The 24427-nt window shown below is 41.7% G+C and overlaps 2 protein-coding genes across 4 annotated transcripts in view; one reads left to right on the forward strand and one right to left on the reverse strand.

Moving 5' to 3' along the window:
* Positions 1 to 24427, reverse strand: part of BOK (BCL2 family apoptosis regulator BOK) — a 71270-nt gene that overhangs the window by 41719 nt on the left and 5124 nt on the right. For 2 of the 3 annotated variants that reach the window (XM_077290978.1, XM_077290975.1), the window contains one exon: positions 4394 to 4708. In XM_077290978.1, the coding sequence (XP_077147093.1) occupies positions 4394 to 4619 (226 nt within the window). In that variant the 5' untranslated portion in view covers positions 4620 to 4708. Of the gene's footprint in view, positions 1 to 4393; positions 4709 to 19920; positions 20056 to 24427 lie in introns of all 3 variants that reach the window. The other variant, XM_077290977.1, reaches the window with a different exon arrangement.
* Positions 10792 to 17624, forward strand: LOC143808388 (uncharacterized). The gene is made up of 6 exons (XM_077290974.1): positions 10792 to 11573; positions 15121 to 15543; positions 15793 to 16425; positions 16515 to 16583; positions 17157 to 17303; positions 17447 to 17624. The coding sequence occupies exons 1-3, from the start codon at positions 11504 to 11506 to the stop codon at positions 16368 to 16370; spliced, it is 1071 nt and encodes a 356-aa protein (XP_077147089.1). The 5' UTR covers positions 10792 to 11503; the 3' UTR covers positions 16371 to 16425; positions 16515 to 16583; positions 17157 to 17303; positions 17447 to 17624.

The following is a 24427-nucleotide window of genomic DNA, read 5'->3' on the forward strand; positions in this document are numbered from 1 at the left end:
CCTGGCACTCAACTTGTATGCAAGTGGTTTTATTTTACAGCAACAAAAACGTTTCGGTCACAGATTGACCTTCATCAGTTACGTTTTGTGAGCAGTATACATGGGAGGCCTATAGTATTAGGCAGGTATTGTGGCATATCCTTGCTCCATGTAGGGAGTGTATGCAGAGAAGCGGCCCTTGCTGTGCAGCCGTAGGACGCAGTGGAATTTGATGTAACTTTTAGTTGCTTTTTTTTTTTTTTTTAACTCAAATAAATTTTTATTAAGAATAACATTGACAATTGACATGTTACATTCTTGTTTTCAGTACAAAGTTTTCCCCCCAAACGAACCCCGCAATCCCAACTTATCCCGCCTCCCCCAATAAGACAGCCCACCTTGTTTAATAGCTCCACACTCAAATCTATAGGATGACTATCCCCTCAGTTAGGACCATAGGCCACGTGTTATGTTTTCACCAATTCAGGGTCTTGATTCACCCGGTCTCTATAACAAACCTATCCCATGGCAAGCCATGGAGACCACAGCTTATCGAACATTTCAATTTTCCCTCTTTTTTGATAAAACCCCTTTTCCAGTTTCAGGCACAGCTTCACATATTGGAGGAATTCTCTTCTTGAAGGCGGCTCTTCCTTAATCCAATTTCGCGCTATTACCTTCCGGGCCACATACAACAATCTGGCAATAGCTGTCTTCAGGTTGTTATCCACTCCAATCTCATCCACGCACCCCAACAAGCACACCATCGGGTCCCTTGGCACCGTGCATCTGTATGCTCCTTGCACACGACTCAGAACTACCAACCAAAAAGCAGCCAGTCTCGGACACGTCCACATCATATGAAATATATCTACATCTGTAGATTTACACCTCGGGCACTCAGAATCATGACGCAAGCCTGCCTTATATAACACCTTTGGAGATTTGTAAACTCTGTGTATTACATAAAGCTGTGACAGCCTATACGATTCGCTCAGAGACAGCCGTGGAACCCACTCCAGCACCGACTCCCAAGTTTCATTCTCCATTGGGCCCAGATCCCTCTTCCACTTAGCTCTCGCCAGTATTGGAAACCTTAACAGGAAAGTGTGCAGCAAGTCTTTATAAAGAGTGTAAATAACCCCCCCCCCCAGTAGTCCCTTCACCACACACATACTCTAACACTATATCCCTTTGAATTCTTACATAGTTACATAGTTATTAAGGTTGAAGGAAGACTTTAAGTCCATCTAGTTCAACCCATAGCCTAACATGCCCTAACATGTTGCTCCAGAGGAAGGCAAAAAAAAACCATGTGGCAAAGAGTAAGCTCCACCATGGGGAAAAAAATTCCTTCCCGACTCCACATACGGCAATCAGACTAGTTCCCTGGATCAACGCCTTATCAAGGAATCTAGTATATATACCCTGTAACATTATACTTTTCAAGAAAGGCATCCAGTCCCCTCTTAAATTTTAGTAATGAATCACTCATTACAACATCATACGGCAGAGAGTTCCATAGTCTCACTGCTCTTACAGTAAAGAACCCGCGTCTGCTATTATGCTTAAACCTTCTTTCCTCCAGACGTAGAGGATGCCCCCTTGTCCCTGTCACCGGTCTATGATTAAAAAGATCAGCAGAAAGGTCTTTGTACTGTCCCCTCATATATTTGTACATTAAAATAAGATCACCCCTTAGTCTTCTTTTTCCAAACTAAACAGCCCCAAGTGTAATAACCTATCTTGGTATTGCAGACCCCCCAGTCCTCTAATAACCTTGGTCGCTCTTCTCTGCACCGGCTCTAGTTCAGCTATGTCTTTCTTATACACTGGAGACCAGAACTGTGCACAGTATTCTAAGTGTGGTCGCACTAGTGACTTGTATAGAGGTAAAATTATGTTCTCCTCATGAGCATCTATGCCTCTTTTAATACATCCCATTATTTTATTTGCCTTTGTAGCAGCTGCCTGACACTGGCCACTAAATGTGAGTTTGTCATCCACCCATACTCCCAGGTCTTTTTCATTGACGGTTTTGCCCAGAGTTTTAGAATTAAGTACATAGTTATACATCTTATTACTTCTACCCAAGTGCATGACCTTACATTTATCCCCATTAAAGCTCATTTGCCATTTATCAGCCCAAGCTTCTAGTTTACATAAATCATCCTGTAATATAAAATTGTCCTCCCCTGTATTGATTACCCTGCAGAGTTTAGTGTCATCTGCAAATATTGAAATTCTACTCTGAATGACCCCTACAAGGTCATTAATGCCTACAATGCCTCCGTCCCTATTCTGAGCTCCAAATGCGTGTCTCATCCGCAAATATTGATATTCCCCCGCAGGCCCGAGATCAAATTCTACCCGCAATTGGGAAAAGGATTTCAACTCTCCCTGCTCAATTATCTGATAGACATATTGAATCCCCTTGGCCTGCCATTCTGGAAGTACCCCCATTGCCACAAGATATAACTTTTAGTTGTCGTGCTCCACCGCAAGAAATGTTTACTCCAATCAGCGAATGGCGTACATCACTATCGCAATTTATGCCACTTTTGTGTTGTAAATTTTAATAAACTTGTAGATAAACTTGTAAATGTTGTCCTTGATGGGATTTGAACCCAGGACTCTAGCGCTGCAAGACTGCTAACCACTGAGCCACCGTGCTGCCCCAGGTATCATTGCTGAGCTAAATCCTACTGACAGATTCACTTTAGCTGTGATATGATCAGACCATGTCGCTGTATGGTCAGACACGGCCATTACACAGTACACAGCAGGGGCACAGTTATAAGATTATCTCAGCACAGGAACATTTTATTTAACCACATCCAATTGTGGAACTTATTATTACTCCAAATTCTATTGATTAAAATCAACTTTTGTTCATGGGAAAACCCCTTTAAGTTTATCACATGGAAATTGCCCAATGATTTCTCATTGAAGCTTAATGACTTCCATCTGTTTGCCTTTATTCACTTGAGGAAAACATTACGTGATTTGATAAAACCAGAAATTTTACTGTAAGTTATTTAAAGCTCTGTTTTTCCCAGTGTAATATGGACGTATTTCAGTGCCTGTACTACGGCTTCTAGTCCCGACCCAACTGTGGGTCTATTAACTGGAATTATGAGGCTGTCAATTAGTGTCTTTAGATGCATCAACGGGTCAGGATTTGTGGATGTTCTGCTCTTGTTTGAAATTGACCTTAGGGTTTGTTCAGACAAACGTATTATACGGATGTGTGCTGTCCGTGTGTGCCATGGATAGCACCTGGAGAGAATACGCACCCATTATAGCCAATGTGCCTGTGTACATGGCCAATATTCCATGTGGACCTATGGTCTGAGTGAGAAAAATGACAACTTTGGTCCATGTAAATGGTAGGTAGCGGCTGCACACGGAGCTAGTCACCTTTGCAATTTGTGGATGTGACTTGCCTGAGTTATCATATGGCCGTCTGAACCAGGCCTTAGTCTGCGTGGGTAGAAAGCTGTAAAGTCCATATATTCATAACGGGGCTGAAATGTTCTCCACATCCACAATACAGTTGTATGTTTATTATGAGAGGCTTGAGGACATGGTTGATACCAAGAAACATTGTTAAGACTAAAGGTTGAATGTATGAACATAAACTTTAATATCCTGTAGAAAATATGCACAAACATGAACTGAATCAACCTCGGACAGGTGTCTGGTTTATGTCCCATTGGATAAGCAAAACATGGTCACGTAGTGAGCCATAAGGAGAAAGAAGGCGCATAAGATGTGAGGTTGGGTGGAGATATGCTGCATTTTCCAAGACAGTCTGCTAATGTTCCTAGATGCCCGTCGTCTTTTAGAATTTAGTAGAATTTTTATGAGGATCAACAGTGAAAAATTTAAGGAAAACAAAGAACAGGTTGTACAAGACATGGGCCATGTAGTTTTCACCTATTGCATATTCTGTCTGTATTAGATCTGGATATTCTTTGTCAGTTCATAATAGAGAGAATCAGAGGAGGCAAGGACTATGTGCACATGGAGGAATTTTGTTTTTATATAGAGTGATAGGGAATCGGTAAAAAAAATTATGACATGTGTAATTGCATGCAGAATTTTGAAGATGTAATACAGAGCTACAGGAACTCCTTGTGCCAACGTATAGGCTCATTGGCTACGGTTGTAAAAGTGTTCTGGTATAGACTAAGACGATGGTAGAGATATCTTAAAAATTAGGCAGAAAAAAAAATTGCCTAAAGCAGATAATCAGATGTCAACTCAGATTTTTTCATATTTTTTTTTTTCTGACTGGCTGCTGTGGGACACTGCTACTACTTTTCCTAGGCAAGTTTTGATGAGTCTCCCCTGATATCCAAGCCTTTTTCCATTAAACGTAACAGTCATCCCAATATTAAATAATACCTACCAAGTCTCAGGAAGGTTACAGATACCTCCGCCATACGCCCGCTTGCTGTAGAAGACATGCCATGTTCTGGTTTGCTCCATCCAAGGCCAGCACGCTGAAGTCGGGCCTGTATATAGTCTCTGCATAAAGCTTTTCCCTGTGCTACCAGCTCTTTATCTGTGGGGGACCTGTCGAAAACCTCTAAAACTTCTGCAGCAAACACAGATGAGCGGCGTAGCATCTCCATTTTTAGAGCGCACGAAGGAAGACTTTATGTTCAGCCTCCATTCATATGTTGTCCATGGCTTTGGATCAAGTATCTTATCCAAATGAAACCTATAGAAACAAACAAAAGTGTCTCCATCAGTCTTAGAGATAGAACAGTAGTGGGAAATCCACGATGGGGCTGAAATCCAACTGCCACTACAGTTTTCTGATTATTTAACACGTAACCTCTTTGGGGAGCAGATGTTTCACCAGCAAAACCACACAGCCAAAACAATCAGCAGCGCGGTTTTCCCAGTCAAAAACTCTTCCCTCGCAAAATCAATTGATGGTTTAATGAACAATTTCAGACACTAATATGTCCACAAGGTAAAATAAAAATTGGTGGAAATTGCAAAAAATATCCCAAAAATTATATTGAGAAAAGCCTTGTAACTGTTCAGTCACTGGGATCATCTGCTTTATGTCTCAGCCCCTCGGGAAATGTTTGATGTGAGCCATCATGTCTCCTAATGTACGGAGATGACTGGAAACAGCTTACAAATATCTTAAAAATATCAGTATGTTTATCACCATAACCAATGTGTTAAGTCCACCCAATACAGTATGTATGTAATTAGCATCTCTACTTTTTGTTTGCTGAGAACCATGGCCTCGCCACCACCATGACCAGATTTTACCTCCATTAGGAGCTCTTCTCTCTCAGTACTTGTGGCAGCAGCTGACAAGAGGAACGAGATTCTATCAGCTATTTTTGGATTGTCCGTGTTATGGGAAAGTTAAGTGTTTATGTCAAACTGTCAGCGCTGCCTTAGTATTTTTCATCCTGGTCTATAGATCACTTGACAAATTGCCCTACAAGATACATGAAATACCTCAACAAGCTTTCATGGTCAGATTTAACTTCTGTCATTCTTACTGCCTATAGCAGTGGTGTACAATCACTTTTGGTCCGAGGGCCACATTGTCATATTGAACCAACCCCGTGGGCCGCAATACAGCATCATGAACATCACAAAATAAATATCCATTAGGTGCCGATTTCATTTTTAGGACTCTCAGCTATCAGTAAGATAGAGGACCTCTATTCTTCCATTCACAATCCATAAAGGAAGAGGCCATGGATTCAGCTTTCTCCATCACAATTTACGTAAGACAATGGCACAGTCGAGTGTTTCCCTTCTCCCATAAACTACAATTATTATGGCAGCACTCATGCATGGCTACTTTTGTACTTTTATTCCTTACCACAATGATGACCTGATCACAGATCTGCCCACACACCGTGCAACATTAATAGTTAAAGGGGCTGTCCACTACTAGGACAACTCCTCCTAAATCTGAATGTTTGGCGGCAATAAAGTAAAAACACAAAAATTCACCTCCCGGGTCGGCACTTACGTTCCTGCGACTGTCGTGCTGTTATGTCACCTGAGCTTTGAGCCCAATCAGCGATGGCGTAACTGTCCCCGCCTATGGATGTATTGGACATCAACAGGAAGCCATGGCTATGGCTACTCTCTGACTTCCTCTTGATGTTCAATTTGTCCATAAGCGGAAACAGTAATGCCAGCACTGATTGGGTGCAGAGCTCATACATCATAACAACAGCACATGAGCCCTGGAAAGGCAAATTCTGACGTCACTGTAAGGGAGCCGGCACAGGAGGTGAGTACTGGTGGGTTTTTTTTATCGCTGCCAAACATTTAGCCAGAGAAGGGGTTGTCCTAGCAGTGGACAACCCCTTTAACAATCCATTTGGGGCAACCTAACACTCTCCTACTCTTTAACATGGTACATACATATGTGCAGCCAAGCAACAGAAATGTCTATGATGGAATAGATGAGCTTTGTACTGAAAGGCATTGAGAGATGCTCGTGGCCCCTGGGCCACAGGTTGTGCACTGGCCTATAGTCTTGAAAATGAAACTTTCTATGTTCCTTTAACAGATTAGGCAACACTTTTAAGATTCAAAATGTCCACCCATTTTATATGAGCCAAGATGGTCCACGAGCTACAAATAGCTTAAGAACCCATTTACCCTTTCTGTGGGCATCTAACTACACAACCGTTATAAAACTGTAGGAGATGTCCTTTTGTACATGTCATACCATGCGGAGGCACTAGATAGTTTGCAACATGTGGCCCATGATGGTACTACCTAGTTGCCATACTGTCATAGGCAGCAAGTTCCAACTGTGACCTAGTAAAATATAAAGGTGTTCAGGTAAATGACAATCTGGGGACTTGTAAAGCTTCATAGCTTCGGTTTAAGGCTAAATTTGATATGTTTGCCCTAAAATTAACTTTTTTTTCCCAAAGTTTACACAGTGTCCTTAAAGGGAATCTGTCAGCAGGTTTTTGCTATGTAACCTGAAGACAGCAGGAGATAGAGGCTGAGACACCGAATTCAGGGATGTGTCACTTGTCAAAGTGCAAAATGCTGCTGTTTACAAGCTATGAAGGATTTATCACTAAGAGATTAAAATTGCTGGACTGGTCTGGTAACTAAGCACGTCACTGTCTATGAACTTTGTATATACAGAGCCCGGTGTGGGCGGGATTAGCTTTCTCAGCTCTGCTTCATTGCTATATCTAAAAACTCTTGATTGTGTCAAAACGGCTGCACCCAATAATCTAAGTAATACATCGCTGGATTCAGCTTCTCTTTGCCTACATCAGGCTGCTCTCAGATGAGGTAGCAAAAACCTACTGATAGGTTCCCTTTAAGATAGTCCATCAGTACCAGATTAGTTCGATCAGCAGTTTGAATGATCTCCAGCCCTTTTGCCAGAGCTGCTATCTCTTTATTACTTTGCTCCATCTGCCTTCACACTGTCTAACCCCTTTCTGACATCGGGCGTAATAGTACACTGATGTTGTACTCCCCATTTGGTGCTGGCTCTGGCGCTGAGCCCGCACTTTTCCGGGCACATGTCAACTTATATATACAGCTGACATGTGCCCGCAACAGCTGCGGGTGGAATCGCGATCCACCCACGGCTGTTAACTAGTTAAATGCCACTTTCAATTTCTGATGGCGGAATTTAACATGTCACTAATCCCGCCCATCGGTGACCCTGTCACATGATCAGGGGTCACCGATGGGTCGGCATGACAGGTCTCCAGCACACCTCTGTGGTTGTCATAGCCGGATTGCTATGAGTGCAGCCCGGTGGTCAGCGCTCATAAAAAGTGAGCATTTCTGCTACACACAGGCAATTTGATCATCGCCTGTGTGCAGCAGAGATGACCGTAGTATTGCAGCTTCTTGTCTCCCATGGAGACTATTGAAGCATGCAAAAAGTAAAAAAGTTTTTAAAAATATAAAAAAAATAACAAAAATATAAAAGTTCAAATCACCCCCCCTATTGCCCCATTCTAAATAAAACAATAAAAAAATTCAAATTCACACATTTGGTATTGCCGAATTGAGAATCGCCCGATCTATCAATGTAAAAAATAATAATAATTAACCCGATCGCTAAATGGTGTAACGACAAAAAATTCCAAATCGTCAGAATTACATTTTTTGGTCACCGCTACATTGCAATAAAATTAAATAACAGGCGATCAAAAGATTGTGTCTACATCAAAATTATATCAATAAAAATGTCAGCTCAGCGCACAAAAAACAAGCCCTCACCAAGCCCCAGATCATGAAAAATAGAGACGCTACAGGTCTCGGAAAATGGCGATTTTTTTTTTTTTTTTTTTAAGACAAATTTTGGCCTTTTTTAACCACTTAAATAAAAAAAAAAACCTAGACATGTTTGGGGTCTATGAACTCGTAATGACCTGGAGAATCATAATGGCAGGTCAGTTTTTGAATCTAGTGAACATAGTATAAAAAAAACAAAACTGTGGAGTTTCACTTATTTTTTGCAATTTCACCGCACTTGGATTTTTTCCCCATTTTCCAGTACATGATATGTTAAAACCAATGGTGTTGTTCAAAAGTACAACGCGTACCGCAAAAAAACAAGCCCTCACATGACCATATTGACCGAAAAATAAAAAAATTATGGCTCTGGGAAGAAGGAGAGCAAAAAACAAAAACACAAAAATACCTCTGATTGTGAAGGGGTTACTACTTTTTTTAAGTTCAATTAGTTTTGTAAAGAATTGAATGAAAATCTTGTATATTATTTTTTTTTAGATGTATCAACTACCCAAATCCAGGATACAAATGTAGGCATTTTGTGTTGTCCTCAGAATGAGACAGGTTTAAGGGTATGTGTCCACGTTCAGGATTGCATCAGGATTTGGTCAGGATTTTACGTCAGTATGTGTAAGCCAAAACCAGGAGTGGAACAATTAGAGGAAAAGTATAACAGAAACATATGCACCACTTCTGCATTTATCACCCACTCCTGGTTTTGGCTTACAAATACTGATGGAAAATCCTGACCAAATCCTGATGCAATCCTGAACGTGGACACATACCCTAAGGGTATGGCTCCACGGTCCGTTTTGCCGGCGGGATCGCCGCAGCGGCGAAGCCGCTCGGCGCTAAGCCCCGCCCCCTTAATGGGACGCGATGGTGCCGGATGTGTACAGTACACATCCGGGATCATCGCACCCCTCGCCATAGGGCCCTGTGATATGCCTTGCGGGGACGCTGCGTCCCCGCAAGGTGTACGGACATGCTGCGTTCTGAAAAGACGCGCAGCATGTCCGGAGTCGCAGGGCCGCCGCGTGCGGGTTTCCACGCATAGTGGAGACGGGATTTCATAAAATCCCCTCCACTATGTTGGAACATCTGGACGCTGCTTGTTTGACGCTGCAGCGTCAAACAAGCAGCGTTTACGTACCGTGGAAACATACCCTAACAGAGATTTTGATCAAAACAGACATTTCTATGTGCACATGTTCAGGATTTCTTGCAGAAATTTCCTGAGCAAAACATGACATTTTCTGCAAGAAATCCCAATGCATTAAATAGCGGAAAAAACGCGAAAAATCCACAAAATTAATGAACATGCTGCGATTTTTTTACCGCGATGCGTTTTTTTTCACGGAAAAAACACATCATGTGCACAAAAATTGCGGAATGCATTCTAAGTAATGGGATGCATAATGTATGCGTTTTTTATGCGTTTTATAGCGAAAAAAACGCAAAAAATATATGATGGGCCCCATATAATGCTCCAGTATATGCTGGGCCCCAAATAATACTCCAGTATATGATGAGACCGATATAATGCACTAGTATATGCTGGGCCCCATATAATGCTCCAGTATTTGTTAGGCCCCAAATAATGCTCCAGTATATGCAGTGCCCAATGTAATGCTCCAACACATGCTGGGCCCTATATAATGCTCCAGTATATGCTGGGCCCCATATAATGCTCCAGTATTTGCTAGGCCTCAAATAATGCTCCAGTATATGCAGGGCCCATATAATGCTCCAGTATATGCTGGGCCCCATATAATACTCCAGTATATGATGAGACCCATATAATGCACCGGTATATACTGGGCCCCATATAATGCTCCAGTATTTGCTAGGCCCCAAATAATGCTCCAGTATATGCTGGGCCCCATATAATGCTCCAGTATATTCTGGGCCCCATATAATGCTCCAGTATTTGCTAGGCCCCAAATAATGCTCCAGTATATGCAGGGCCCCATATAATGCTCCAACACATGCTGGGCCCTATATAATGCTCCAGTATATGCAGGGTCCCATATAATTCTCCAGTATATGCTGGGCCCCATATAATGCTTGAGTATATGCTGGGCCCCATATAATGCTCCAGCATATGCTGGGTCCCATATAATGCTACAAACTAAGAAAAATAAAAATGAAATACTCACCTCTCCTCGCTGGCCGCTGCTCTGCTCCGGATTCCTCAGCATCACAGTCTTCCAGCAGTGTGACTGCTCAAGCAGAGGGCGCACACTAGTGATTTAATCGCGCCCTCTGACCTGAAACATCAGGGACAGGAGACACGGAAGATGCCGCAGTGAAGGAGCGGGGAGAGGTAAGTATTGCATGTGCCGGGGCCCTGAGCAAGCCGGGGGGGCCCTCTTGTGGGCGCTGGCATCGGGTCTCCAACGTGCACCAGTGTCCCCGATGCCGAATTGGCCCCCCGCCTACTCAGGGCCCTGACACTTGCCTGGGTGCCATATTGCTATTCATATATTCATGTATTTCACATTGACATGCTTTAGCACGATAGAGTGCAACCCTTTTTTTGTTTATTGTATATGGAGGTAGCTGCTCCCAGTATGCAACCATTGAGACTAGTTTGGATGTGCCAGTCAGTTTTTTTGTTGTTACTTGCCCAGGTGCTGACACTGGCCCTGAATAAGAGTTCGGACATACATGATGTTTCGACACTGAATAGCTCTTCCTGCAGAGTTATTGTGACCCAAATTAATTTAGATGAAAATGGCTTCTATTGTGCCAAAAAATAAAATAATACTCCGCTCAGCTGCCTCAGATTTTCGTAATACAAACCTCATCTTCTACAGAGCTTCATAATACACACCTCAGTTCCTACGAACCTCTGTCAAAGAGGTTCTGCAGCAGCTGAGGCCTGTACAGTTTAGCAATAATGTACACCCACAACTATAAATTATGAAGAACATGGTGGCCTGGCTGTTCTGATGTCAGAATGAAATGCTTAGGCTGGTACTCAATTATGATGTCATAATGGCATTATGGAATGTCCTGAGGGTATATAAACTCAGGGCACTGTGATATCAGCGCCATTTCTTGAGTTGAGGCTTTTGCTGAGACTTCATTTTGGTTCTGGAAGAGCGAACTAGTTTGTTTTAGACATCTAGTGATTACTTCCATTGCTTTTTTTGATCTTTGATCAGAGCACAATAACAGCGGTGCCACCGGAGAGCTTGGTTCTCCAATATTTCATCAGTCAGCTTCAGGTACCTAAGCCATGAGTGCCCGGGAGCTGCGTCAGCTGATTGCTGACAATGAGGCATGGCTGCGCCGACCAGAAAACCGAGGTAAGTGAAATATTCCGGGGAGATAGACATTATTCACATCATATAGGGCTTTCCTGATAGGAGCTACAGTTATATGAAAAAGTTTGGGCACCCCTATTAATCTTAAGCTTAATGTTTTATAAAAATTGTTAATGTTTTATAAAAATTGTTTTTTTTTGCAACAGCTATTTCAGTTTCATATACAGTCATATGAAAAAGTTTGGGCACCCCTATTAATCTTAAGCTTAATGTTTTATAAAAATTGTTTTTTTTGCAACAGCTATTTCAGTTTCATATATCTAATAACTGTTGGACACAGTAATGTTTCTGCCTTGAAATGAGGTTTATTGTACTAACAGAAAATGTGCAATCTGCATTCAAACAAAATTTGACAGGTGTATAAGTATGGGCACCCTTATCATTTTCTTGTTTTAAATACTCCTACCTACTTTTTACTGACTTACTAAAGCACTTTTTTTGGTTTTGTAACCTCATTGAGTTTTGAACTTCATAGCCAGGTGTATGCAATCATGAGAAAAGCTACTTAAAGTGGCCACTTGCAAGTTGTTCTCCTGTTTGAATCTCCTCTGAAGAGTGGCATCATGGGCTCCTCAAAACAACTGTCAAATGATCTGAAAACAAAGATTATTCAACATAGTTGTTCAGGGGAAGGATACAAAAAGCTGTCTCAGAGATTTAACCTGTCAATTTCCACTGTGAGGAACATAGTAAGGAAGTGGAAGAACACAGGTACAGTTCTTGTTAAGGCCAGAAGTGGCAGGCCAAGAAAAACATCAGAAAGGCAGAGAAGAAGAATGGTGAGATCAGTCAAGGACAATCCTCAGACCACCTCCAGAGAGCTGCAGCATCAACTTGCTGCAGATGGTGTCACTGTGCATCGGTCAACTATACAACGCACTGTGTTTTTTTACCGCCATGCATAATGCCTTTTTGCATTACCAAACAACTCAATCTTGGTTTCATCAGTCCACAAGACCTTCTTCCAAAAAGAAATTGGCTTCTCCAAATGTGCATTTGCATACCTCAGCCGACTCTGTTTGTGGCGTGCTTGCAGAAACGGCTTCTTTCGCATCACTCTCCCATACAGCTTCTCCTTGTGCAAAATGTGTTGTATAGTTGACTGATGCACAGTGACACCATCTGCAGCAAGTTGATGCTGCAGCTCTCTGGAGGTGGTCTGAGGATTGTCCTTGACTGATCTCACCATTCTTCTTCTCTGTCTTTCTGATGTTATTCTTGGCCTGCCACTTCTGGCCTTAACAAGAACTGTACCTGTGTTCTTCCATTTCCTTACTATGTTCCTCACAGTGGAAATTGACAGGATAAATCTCTTAGACAGCTTTTTGTATCCTTCCCCTGAACAACTATGTTGAATAATCTTTGTTTTCAGATCATTTGACAGTTGTTTTGAGGAGCCCATGATGCCACTCTTCAGAGGAGATTCAAACAGGAGAACAACTTGCAAGTGGCCACTTTAAGTAGCTTTTCTCATGATTGCATACACCTGGCTATGAAGTTCAAAGCTCAATGAGGTTACAAAACCAAAAAAAGTGCTTTAGTAACTCAGTAAAAAGTAGGTAGGAGTATTTAAAACAAGAAAATTATAAGGGTGCCCATACTTATGCACCTGTCAAATTGTGTTTGAATGCAGATTGCACATTTTCTGTCAGTACAATAAACCTAATTTCAAGGCAGAAACATTACTGTGTCCAACAGTTATTAGATATATGAAACTGAAATAGCTGTTGCAAAAAAAAAACAATTTTTATAAAACATTAAGCTTAAGATTAATAGGGGTGCCCAAACTTTTTCATATGACTGTATCTAATAACTGTTGGACACAGTAATGTTTCTGCCTTGAAATGAGGTTTATTGTACTAACAGAAAATGTGCAATCTGCATTCAAACAAAATTTGACAGGTGCATAAGTATGGGCACCCTTATCATTTTCTTGTTTTAAATACTCCTACCTACTTTTTACTGACTTACTAAAGCACTTTTTTTGGTTTTGTAACCTCATTGAGCTTTGAACTTCATAGCCAGGTGTATGCAATCATGAGAAAAGCTACTTAAAAGGGCCACTTGCAAGTTGTTTTCCTGTTTGAATCTCCTCTGAAGAGTGGCATCATGGGCTCCTCAAAACAACTGTCAAATGATCTGAAAACAAAGATTATTCAACATAGCTGTTCAGGGGAAGGATACAAAAAGCTGTCTCAGAGATTTAACCTGTCAATTTCCACTGTGAGGAACATAGTAAGGAAATGGAAGAACACAGGTACAGTTCTTGTTAAGGCCAGAAGTGGCAGGCCAAGAAAAACATCAGAAAGGCAGAGAAGAAGAATGGTGAGATCAGTCAAGGACAATCCTCAGACCACCTCCAGAGAGCTGCAGCATCAACTTGCTGCAGATAGTGTCACTGTGCATCGGTCAAGTATGCAACGCACTTTGCACAAGGAGAAGCTGTATGGGAGAGTGATGCGAAAGAAGCCGTTTCTGCAAGCACGCCACAAAGAGTCGGCTGAGGTATGCAAAAGCACATTTGGAGAAGCCAATTTCTTTTTGGAAGAAGGTCCTGTGGACTGATGAAACCAAGATTGAGTTGTTTGGTCATACAAAAAGGCGTTATGCATGGTGGCAAAAAAAACACAGTGCATTGTATAGTTGACCGATGCACAGTGACACCATCTGCAGCAAGTTGATGCTGCAGCTCTCTGGAGGTGGTCTGAGGATTGTCCTTGACTGATCTCACCATTCTTCTCTGCCTTTCTGATGTTTTTCTTGGCCTGCCACTTCTGGCCTTAACAAGAACTGTACCTGTGTTCTTCCATTTCCTTACTATGTTCCTCACAGTGGAAATTGACAGGTTAAATCTCTGAGACAGCTTTTTGTATCCTTCCCCTGAACAGCTATGTTGAATAATCTTTGTTTTCAGATCATTTGACAGTTGTTTTGAGGAGCCCATGATGCCACTCTTCAGAGGAGATTCAAACAGGAGAACAACTTGCAAGTGGCCCTTTTAAGTAGCTTTTCTCATGATTGCATACACCTGGCTATGAAGTTCAAAGCTCAATGAGGTTACAAAACCAAAAAAAGTGCTTTAGTAAGTCAGTAAAAAGTAGGTAGGAGTATTTAAAACAAGAAAATGATAAGGGTGCCCATACTTATGCACCTGTCAAATTTTGTTTGAATGCAGATTGCACATTTTCTGTTAGTACAATAAACCTCATTTCAAGGCAGAAACATTACTGTGTCCAACAGTTATTAGATATATGAAACTGAAATAGCTGTTGCAAAAAAAAACAATTTTTATAAAACATTAAGCTTAAGATTAATAGGGGTGCCCAAACTTTTTCATATAACTGTATCTCTGGGATATGTTGGGCCACATTTCGGGGCAGACAGTCCAGGTTTACCTAGTCCAAAATAAAGATAATTCTTCAAAGGTTACCCTCCCTAAACACCACAGAAGCAGACAAGCCCATCCCTATAACCCAAAAGTGTTTGATAAAATTGGGAATAATTCTGATAAATTCTCATTTTTGTATAGGTCAAACCATAATTCTCCATGGACGGACTAGGTCTTCTCAAAGACATCAGGAGAGACCTTCTACTAGTCATGGACGTCAGAGTGACAACAATGCTGTCACTGAGAGGAGAGGGAGATGGGCCAGAGATCCTCCAAGGCGTAGAGGACAAGAAGAGAGCAGAGAAAGAAGCCGCTCTCCTCTAAGACCAGCCCCTGCAGAGCCATGCACATCAACAGGAGAGAGCAGCAGGGATGGCGGCCGTCCCCTCCCACCCATTCAATGGCAGGAAGTGGGTGTGATGACACCACCACTGCCACAGGCTCCACAGGAGCAGGCTCCACGTGCACAAAACGTACCTGTGCAAATGGGATGGATTAGTCCCCGGGAGCTGCGTCAGCTGATTCCTGACAGTGAGGCATGGCTGCGTCGACCAGAAATCCGAGGTAAGTGAAATATTCCGGGGAGATAGACATTATTCACATCATACAGGGCTTTCCTGAGAGGAGCTATCTCTGGGATATGCTGGGTCACATTTTGGGGCAGACAGTGCAGGTTTACTTAGTCCAGAATAAAGATAATTCTTCTAGGGTTACCCTCCCTAAACACCACAGAAGCAGACAAGCCCATCGCTATAACCCAAAAGTGTTTGATAAAATTGGGAATAATTCTGATAAATTCTCATTTTTGTATAGGTCAAACCATAATTCTCCATGGACGGACTAGGTCTCCTCAAAGAGATCAGGAGAGACGTTCTACCAGTCATGGACGTCAGAGTGACAACAATGCTGTCACTGAGAGGAGAGGTAGATGGGCCAGAGATCCTCCAAGGCGTAGAGGACAAGAAGAGAGCAGAGAAAGAAGCCGCTCTCCTCTAAGACCAGCCCCTGCAGAGCCATCCACGTCAAGAGGAGAGAGCAGCAGGGATGGCGGCCGTCCCCTCCCACCCATTCAACGGCAGGAAGTGGATGTGATGACACCACCACTGCCACAGGCTCCACAGGAGCAGGCTCCACCTGCACAAAACATACCTGTGCAAATGGGATGGATTAGTCGGATTGGCAGGAGAAAACTGCAAATTGCGAATCTCCCAACAAAGGTGGTAACCCCACAGGAGGAGGTCCAGTCATGTGTCATCTGCATGACTGAATATGAGGTCGGAGAGCAGGTCACAGTCCTCCCATGCAATCACATCTTCCATAAGGGCTGTGTTTGTAGATGGCTCCGCTCCAGCTCTCTGTGCCCCCTGTGCCGTCACCAATGCTTACAATAAAGCACCAACGTGATGGTGCGGACAGTGGAAAAGACCATTCTGAATTCCAGATCAGGTAAGGGAGGTATTTTTACATTAAAACCACATTCATTTAAAGGCTGTAAAAAAATGGTTTAACTTCCTGCTGTTCTGCTTTCTCTTTAGTTTACCATCAGCTTTGGTCAACATCTACCATGAAAGGTTATAAACAGAGACTCCCAAAAACACCAGATGGTAAGTCATCTCTCATTCATCTGTCCCATAATCTATAATATAATGCAAGGAGCGTCACTCTGTCCGAAGCCTTTATAGCCTGCAGTCTGGACCCCACAGAGTTACGCATCCGGGGATGAGGATTGTGGCCCAGGAGGGTTGTTGCGCCGGAAACGGCGCTTGCGCAGTCCGCGCTTTCTGGCGCAATTTTTATACTGAATCTATATATAAAATATGTCAGTGGAGCAATCCAGCCACTTTTTACTGAATATATATAGAAAATACGTCAGCGCAGCAAGCCAGTGACTTTTTACTGCACATGACAGAATGGGGGCCTAGGATGGGAGCAGCACATGACAGAATGGGGGCGCAGGATGGGAGCAGCACATGACAGAATGGGGGTGCAGAATGGGTGCAGCACATGACAGGATGGGGGTGCAGAATGGGAGCAGCACATGACAAGATGGGGGCGCAGGATGGGAGCAGCACATACCTGGTATCAGAATTAGTTATTTTTTAGTCTCCAGCCCATTAATATTTACTTTTTAATACGAATCTATGGATGTGATGTAATATCTTGTGTTCTCTTCACAGAAATCTCCATTATTTTGAAGACTGGAAAAAAAAAACTTCCTTTATTTCCATACTGTTCTGGTCTGGTTTTAGCTTACCAACAGCTTTGGTCAACATCTCACCAAGCATGAAAGGCTATGAACAGAGACATCCCAAAAACATTGAATGGTAAGTTGTCTACCATTACGCCTCCATCCCAAAATAAGTAGATATTAGATTTAGCTTTCTTTTAGTCTCCAGCTCATTTGTATTTACTTTGTTATTCGGAATCTATTGATGTGATGTAATAATGTGACTTCTTCTCTTTACAGAAATCTGAATAACTTACAGATCATTTCCAGTATGATCCACAGATTCCTCATCTACTTTGTAGAGATACTGATTCCATCATGTGCAGTGATCCTGATAACAGCTGCAACCCCAGACTATCATGTTGTCATATATTCCATTAATTACAAAATATTACTAAAATAAATAATATTTACCATCTCTAGGTCTGGTTGTGACTTTACTGCATAGAATTAAGTTTCATAACTTTAGAACAGAGGTGAAGTACCTCTGGCCAGCAACATCAATTACTCTGGCCACTGGGCAGATTCATGGGGACCGCAGTGTTTGAGATATTTATATACAAGGGAGTGTGATGTCCCCCACACCTGACAGCACACGGGTACTGGGACACTGTTCTCCTGTTAAGTGCCAGAGCTTAAAGGGAACCTGTCACCCCCAAAATGGAAGATGAGCTAAGCCCACCGGCATCAGGGGCTTATCTACAGAATTCTGTCAGTGTTCCTCCTGTCAGTGAGGCTGGGTGGGTTGAAGGAGAGTAAATACGCTTGGATTCATTAGCTCGCTCATTCTACAGCTGGACTCATAAAATGATCATCTTAAATGGAACCTGTCACCATATAAATGCCGTTAAATCTGCCAGCACCATGTTTTAGAGAAGGGGGAGCAGATGAGATTGATATACAGTTTCAGTAAAGATTCGGTATAATCTGTGTTTTATGCATTTAATCCTCTGCTCTTTCTGGGATTATCAGTCCAGTGGGCGGTCCTATCAGTGATTGACAGCTTTCTATGTATAAGTGTGTATGCTGAGATAGCTATCAGTCAGTGATAGGACCGCCCACTGGACTGATAATCCCAGAAAGAGCAGAGGATTAAATGCATAAGGGTACCGTCACACATTGAAATTTTCATCGCTGCGACGGCACGATCCGTGACGTCGCAGCGATCGTATGAATATCGCTCCAGCGTCGTAGACTGCGGTCACACGTTGCAATCACGGCGCTGGAGCGATGCCGAAGTCCCCGGGTAACCAGGGTAAACATCGGGTAACTAAGCGCAGGGCCGCGCTTAGTAACCCGATGTTTACCCTGGTTACCAGCGTAAACGTAAAAAAACAAACCGTGCATACTCACCCGTCGGTGTCCTTCAGGTCCCATGCCGTCTGCTTCCTGCTCTGAGTGCAGCCGTACAGTGAGAGCAGAGCGCAGCACCGCTGTGATCTGCTCTCACTTTCCGGCCGGCACTCAGAGCAGGAAGCAGACGGCAAGGGACCTGAAGGACACCGACGGGTGAGCATGTACGGTTTGTTTTTTTACGTTTACGCTTGTAACCAGGGTAAACATCGGGTTACTAAGCGCGGCCCTGCGCTTAGTTACCCGATGTTTACCCTGGTTACAAGCGAAGACATCGCTGGATCGCTGTCACACACAACGATCCAGCGATGTCAGCGGGTGATCAAGCGACGAAAGAAAGTTCCATACGATCTGCTACGACGTACGATTCTCAGCAGGATCCCTGATCGCTGCTGCGTGTCAGACACTGCGATATCGTAACGATATCGCTAGAACGTCATGAATCGTAACGTCGTAGCGATGGAAATTTCAATGTGTGACGGTACCCTAAAACACAGAGTATACTGAATCTTTTCTCCCAAAACTGTATATGATTCTGCTCCGCTCCCCTTGCCCTGTAGCACGGTGCCTGCAGAATGGATGGCATTTTCATGGTGCAAGTTCCCTTTAATGTCAGGAATATACAGCCATTTTCAAATGGATCTTCAAGTAAGTATACCTGCCCCATCAGGGTGGAGATATCTATTTAAAAAATATATATGAAGTTTTTATTGTGATTTCTGATGACAGGTCTGTTTTGGCTTCTTTCTATACAATTGTAAGATACACTGAAATATCACTAAGTAACATGGACAAATGCCTTCCCCCAAATCCAGAAACAATACAAGTTTAGTTATCCTGTATGGAGCTGTGGAATTCGCAGGTGCCTAATAAGGAAAGCGTGCAGCTGCTGACGCGTTTCCATGCTGCCGTCTTCTATTGTACACGTCGGTTATCTTTATTGTGCAGCATTTTCCTGTATCTCCTTTGAGGTCTTCCTCACTTGCCATTTGTCCCAGTTGATAAGGCCACAAGTGTCAGCAGGGAGGGCATCCTCACAAATGTACTGATTAGCCCAACACAGGCTTCCAATTCTATGGCCTTTATTTCCTTTGGTTTTCGATTTAATTAACCCTAATGGTCAGGTTATGCAATAAGAATGTCTGTGTAGCTTGGAAATAGTTTTCTAATATCCCTGTTACGTTGTCATCTATGTTACAGTATGTCATCCTGAAGGTTACTAATCTTTACAGATAAATGCTTCTCGTGCCAAAAGGTAACATTCAAATTTAAAAACATTATGTAAGTATCCGCTACATAGAATTGTTGTGCCTTCCGACAATATGGTGGCTGGCCATGTAATGCAATCACATGCGACTTACCATACTGTTTATGGGGACCTGCAACCACAAATCCTACAGGGTTGTATTATTTTTTGCAACAGTTGCTTTGCCATGGGTCATGGGTCTCTCATTATTCCAAAGCACGTTGATCTAATACCCAGTCTTTAAGTAACACTGAAAACACAAAAAATTCCCTAAAAATTAAAAAAAAAAATCCCAGCAACTTTTCCAACAAAAAAGAATACAGCAGCACTCTATGCACTAAGATGTATGCAATCATTGATTATAGGAGATTTGGACTGCATTACTGCTTTATAAAATATATTTATAAATATTAAGGTACTTAGCGCATACATTGGCCTATTCATAAATCCATCACCACACAAGGCATAGCTTTCTTTGATGAGACCCTAATCTAATATTTATCAAACGTGCCTCTCGTAGACTAAAAGCATTTTGTAGTATACTATAGGAGGTTGTGACTGCGCACTGCTCCTGTCAGCTTATATTGTTTTTATCCTATCTGTCATTTAAATGTGTAGGACTATATCCTTGGAGAGGCATGTTTGATAAATATTTGGTTAGGGTACTGTAAAAGAAAGGTACGCCTCATGGGCTGTCATCAATTGGTCAATCTGTACACTAATCCATATAGCAGTAATGCAGTCCAGATTTCATATATCCAATGTTTGTATACATCTTAGTGCTTGCAGAGTGCTGTCTTATTTTTTTGTTTATATATCATGCAGTCATAGCAGCTTGCACCTGTTCACACTTGCATTATTCTGTTCAGAGGTGCTGGTCAGTTTTTTTTTTTTCTGGTATATTATTGGAGGTTTTGACTTCTTTTCTGACTTAGCTCCTCCCATCATCCTAAGGCTGTTTTTAATTGGCACTGGATCCTACCTACACTCCTTAGATAGATATACTGTAGATATGTATAGATTTATATACATATTTATCTACCTATCTATCTACAGTGGCATGTAAAAGTTTGGGCACCCCGGTGTTATTGTGAACAGTTAAGCAAGTTGAAGATGAAATGATCTCTAAAACAGCTAAAATTAAAGATAACACATTTCCTTTGTATTTTAGGCAAAAAATAAATAAATATATATAGTCATTTTTACATTTTTAAAATTACAAAAAGAACATAGGCCGATGCAAACGTTTGGGTACTCTTAGAGATTTGTGTGTTCAGATAACTTTGACCAAGGTTCAGATCTTAATTAGCCTCTTAGGGTTATGGCTTATTCACTATCATAGTTAGCAAAGGCCAGATGATGCAAATTGCAACTAGCTTTATAAAAACCCAGCTTCTAACCTTGTGCCAAAAAAAATAGCAGCCATGGGTTCTTCTAAGCAGCTGCCTACCACTCTGAAAATGAAAATAGTGAAGGCCCACAACGCATGAGAAGGCTACAAGAAGATAGCAAAGTGTTTTCAAGTTGCCCTTTCCTCAGTTCGAAATGTAATTAACAAATGGCAGTTACCAGGAACATTGGAGGTCAAGATAAGGTCTGGAAAACCAAGTAAAACTTCAGTGAAAGCTGCTTTTAGGATTGCTAGAGAAGCAAATCAGAACCTCCGTATGACTGCAAAAGAGTCTTTTGAAAAGACCTTCAGAAAGATTTAGCATACTCTGGAGTTGTGGTACATTGTTATACTGTTCAGAGACACCTGCCCAAATATGGTCTTCATGGAAGAGTAATAATTAGAAAACCTCTCCTGCGTCTTCACCATAAAATTCAGCGTCAGAAGTATGCAAAAAATCATTTAAATAAGCTTGATGCATTATGGAAACAAGTACTGTGGACAGATGAGGATAATGTAGAACTCTTTGGCCACAATGTTTAAAGGTATAGATAAAGAAAAAAGGCACAGAATTACAGGAAAAGAACATCTCGCCAACCATTAAACATGGGGGTGGATCACTCATGCTTTGGAGTTGTGCTGCAACCACTGGCATGGAGAACATTTCACGGGTAGAGGGAAGAATGGATTCAGTGAAATTTCAACAAATTCTTGATGCAAACATAACATCATAAGTAAAAAAAGCTGAAGTTGAAAAGAGGATGACTTCTACAAATGGATAATGAAACCAAACCAAACCCACAATAGACTACCTCAAAAGGTTCAACTTGAAGGTTTTACAATGGCCCTCACAGTCCCCTGATCTGAACATCATTGGAAATCTGTGACTAGACCTCAAAATAGCAGAGGATGCAAGACAACCCAGGAATCTCACAGAACTGGAAGACTTTTCCAAGGAAGAATAAATGAAAATCACTCAAACAAGAATTGAAACGACTCTTGGCTGGCTACGAGATGTGTTTACAAGCTGTAATACTTGCAAAAGGGGGTGCTACTAGGTACTAACCATGCAGGGTGCTCACATTTTTGCATTGGCCCAGGTGTAAAAAATGACATTTTTTTTTTTGCCTAAAATGCAAAGCAAATGTGTCATCTTTAATTTTAGCCATTTAAGAAATCATGTCATTTTCAACTTGCTTAACTGTTCACAATAAAAGTATTTTTGACCAGGGGTGGCCAAACTTTTACATGTCTATCTATTCACATATAATTTATATCTAAACATTGAAATCACCCCCTTTTCCTATTACAAAAGTAATAATCACCAAGTCTGGTGTATCAATATCTAATTTTATTGAACTCATATGGTAAACGCTGTGAAAAAAAAAGAAATTGAAATTAATTCCAGTACCTTTCTTCGGTGTTTCTCCCCCCAAAATGCAATAAAAAGCTATAAAACATTGCATGTTCCCCAAGTGAAAACTCACATTTGCCAAACAAAAAAATAAAAACCCAGAAATGTATAGGTCTCAGAAAATGGTGAAAAAATGTTTTTGTTTTTTTTTTAAACTACAAGTAATATATATAGTACTGTGCAAAATCTGTAGATCTGTATGGAGGAGTGGGCCAAAATCCCTGCTGCAATGTGTGCAAACTTGGTCAAGAACTACAGGACATGTCTGACCTCCTTTATTTTCATTAAGTTCTGTTTTTCTATTGTATCAAATATTGTATCAAATACTTATTTAATGCAATAAAATGCAAACTAATTATATAAAAAGTAGGAATCCAGCTTCAAGTGTAAAAATAATGAAGTCTTTAGTCATTTTAAGAAACCGGTTTCTCATAATTTTTTTTCTCCACACCTCTTATCTCCGACTGCATCGCATTTCATGTTTTACAATAATGCCATTTATTATTTTAAAATGACTAAATAAAGACTTTATTTTTTTTACTCTTAAGCTGGATTCCTAATTTTTCATATCAGTTGTCTTCATGTCTGGCAGAGACTAAATCCGACGCTTTGCTGATGGATGACAATGTGTGCAAATTGTAAAACGCTGCGGAATATTGAATTATTATAACCTAATTGAAGTTGCTCTAACGGTGAGCTGAAGCCTTTTTCTCTCTATTTTTCCTAATCTTGAGATTATGGTCCCAGCTCTTTTGAGAGAGTGGTACTCAAGGAGTGAAAAAAATCACAGCAAGCATTATTCTGATCTAGTTTACAGACCAGACTAGTGTATATACAAATAGCAGACAGATCCTGCCATCCTTATCCGTTATATAGATTTGCCATCATGACTGGTTCAAGTTTTACAATGGCCATCTGGTCACCTTAAGCCAAGAGTGGATTTGATCCATTTTTTTTACCGCCTTCGGCTCGATCTTGAGCCATGTTGACTTGATGGATGAATGATCTGTAGGAAGATCCATCTTGTGCAAGCCTAGATAGGTCCATCAGGATCTTCTCCGCCATTATTGTGACAGTATCAAGCCATCGAGTAGTTGGTCTTCCTCTTCATCTTGTTCCTTCTATTCTTCCGACTAGGATGTCCTTCCTCAGTGATTGCTTCCTTCGTCAGATGTGTCCAAAGTTGGCAAGTCATAGATTGGTGATGCTTCCTTCAAGTGACATGTCTGGCTGGATTTGTTCCAAAATTGATTTGTTTGTTCTTGTCATCCATGGTATTGATAACATCTTTCTCCAGCACAACATTTCGAAGACGTAGAGTCTTCTTCTGTCTTGTTTCTTTAACACAAAGTTTTGCATGCATATGTTAATACAGAAAAGACCAGACTATGAACGAGCCGTGTCTTTGTCGCCAGTGAAATGTTCCTCGATTTGAAGACCTTGCCCAATGACTTCCTTGTTGATTTGTCCATAACTATACTCATAGTTTGATCCATTCCTAGGATCCAAGACATACATGTCTCCAGTTTGCTTCTGCGGTTCTCTAAGTCTGTGATCAGACATAGGACATTTAGCCATTAACGTGAAAAACACCAATAGAATTCAGACTATGTAAACGGACATCTGAAAGAAGGAAATTGGGATACTATGTCCTATGACAGTGGTGGCGAACCTATGGCACGCGTGCCAGAGGGGGCACACAGAGGCCTCCATGTTGGCACGTGTCGCTGTTCCGCATAAGTGGATCGGGGGCGTCGGTTGAGGAGCCCGGCGATGCCATTCCCTACTTCAGCTAAACGTGCATCCGAGGACACACGC

This window comes from Ranitomeya variabilis, chromosome 2 (genome assembly GCF_051348905.1).
Source record: "Ranitomeya variabilis isolate aRanVar5 chromosome 2, aRanVar5.hap1, whole genome shotgun sequence".
Taxonomy (NCBI): Eukaryota; Metazoa; Chordata; class Amphibia; order Anura; family Dendrobatidae; genus Ranitomeya; species Ranitomeya variabilis.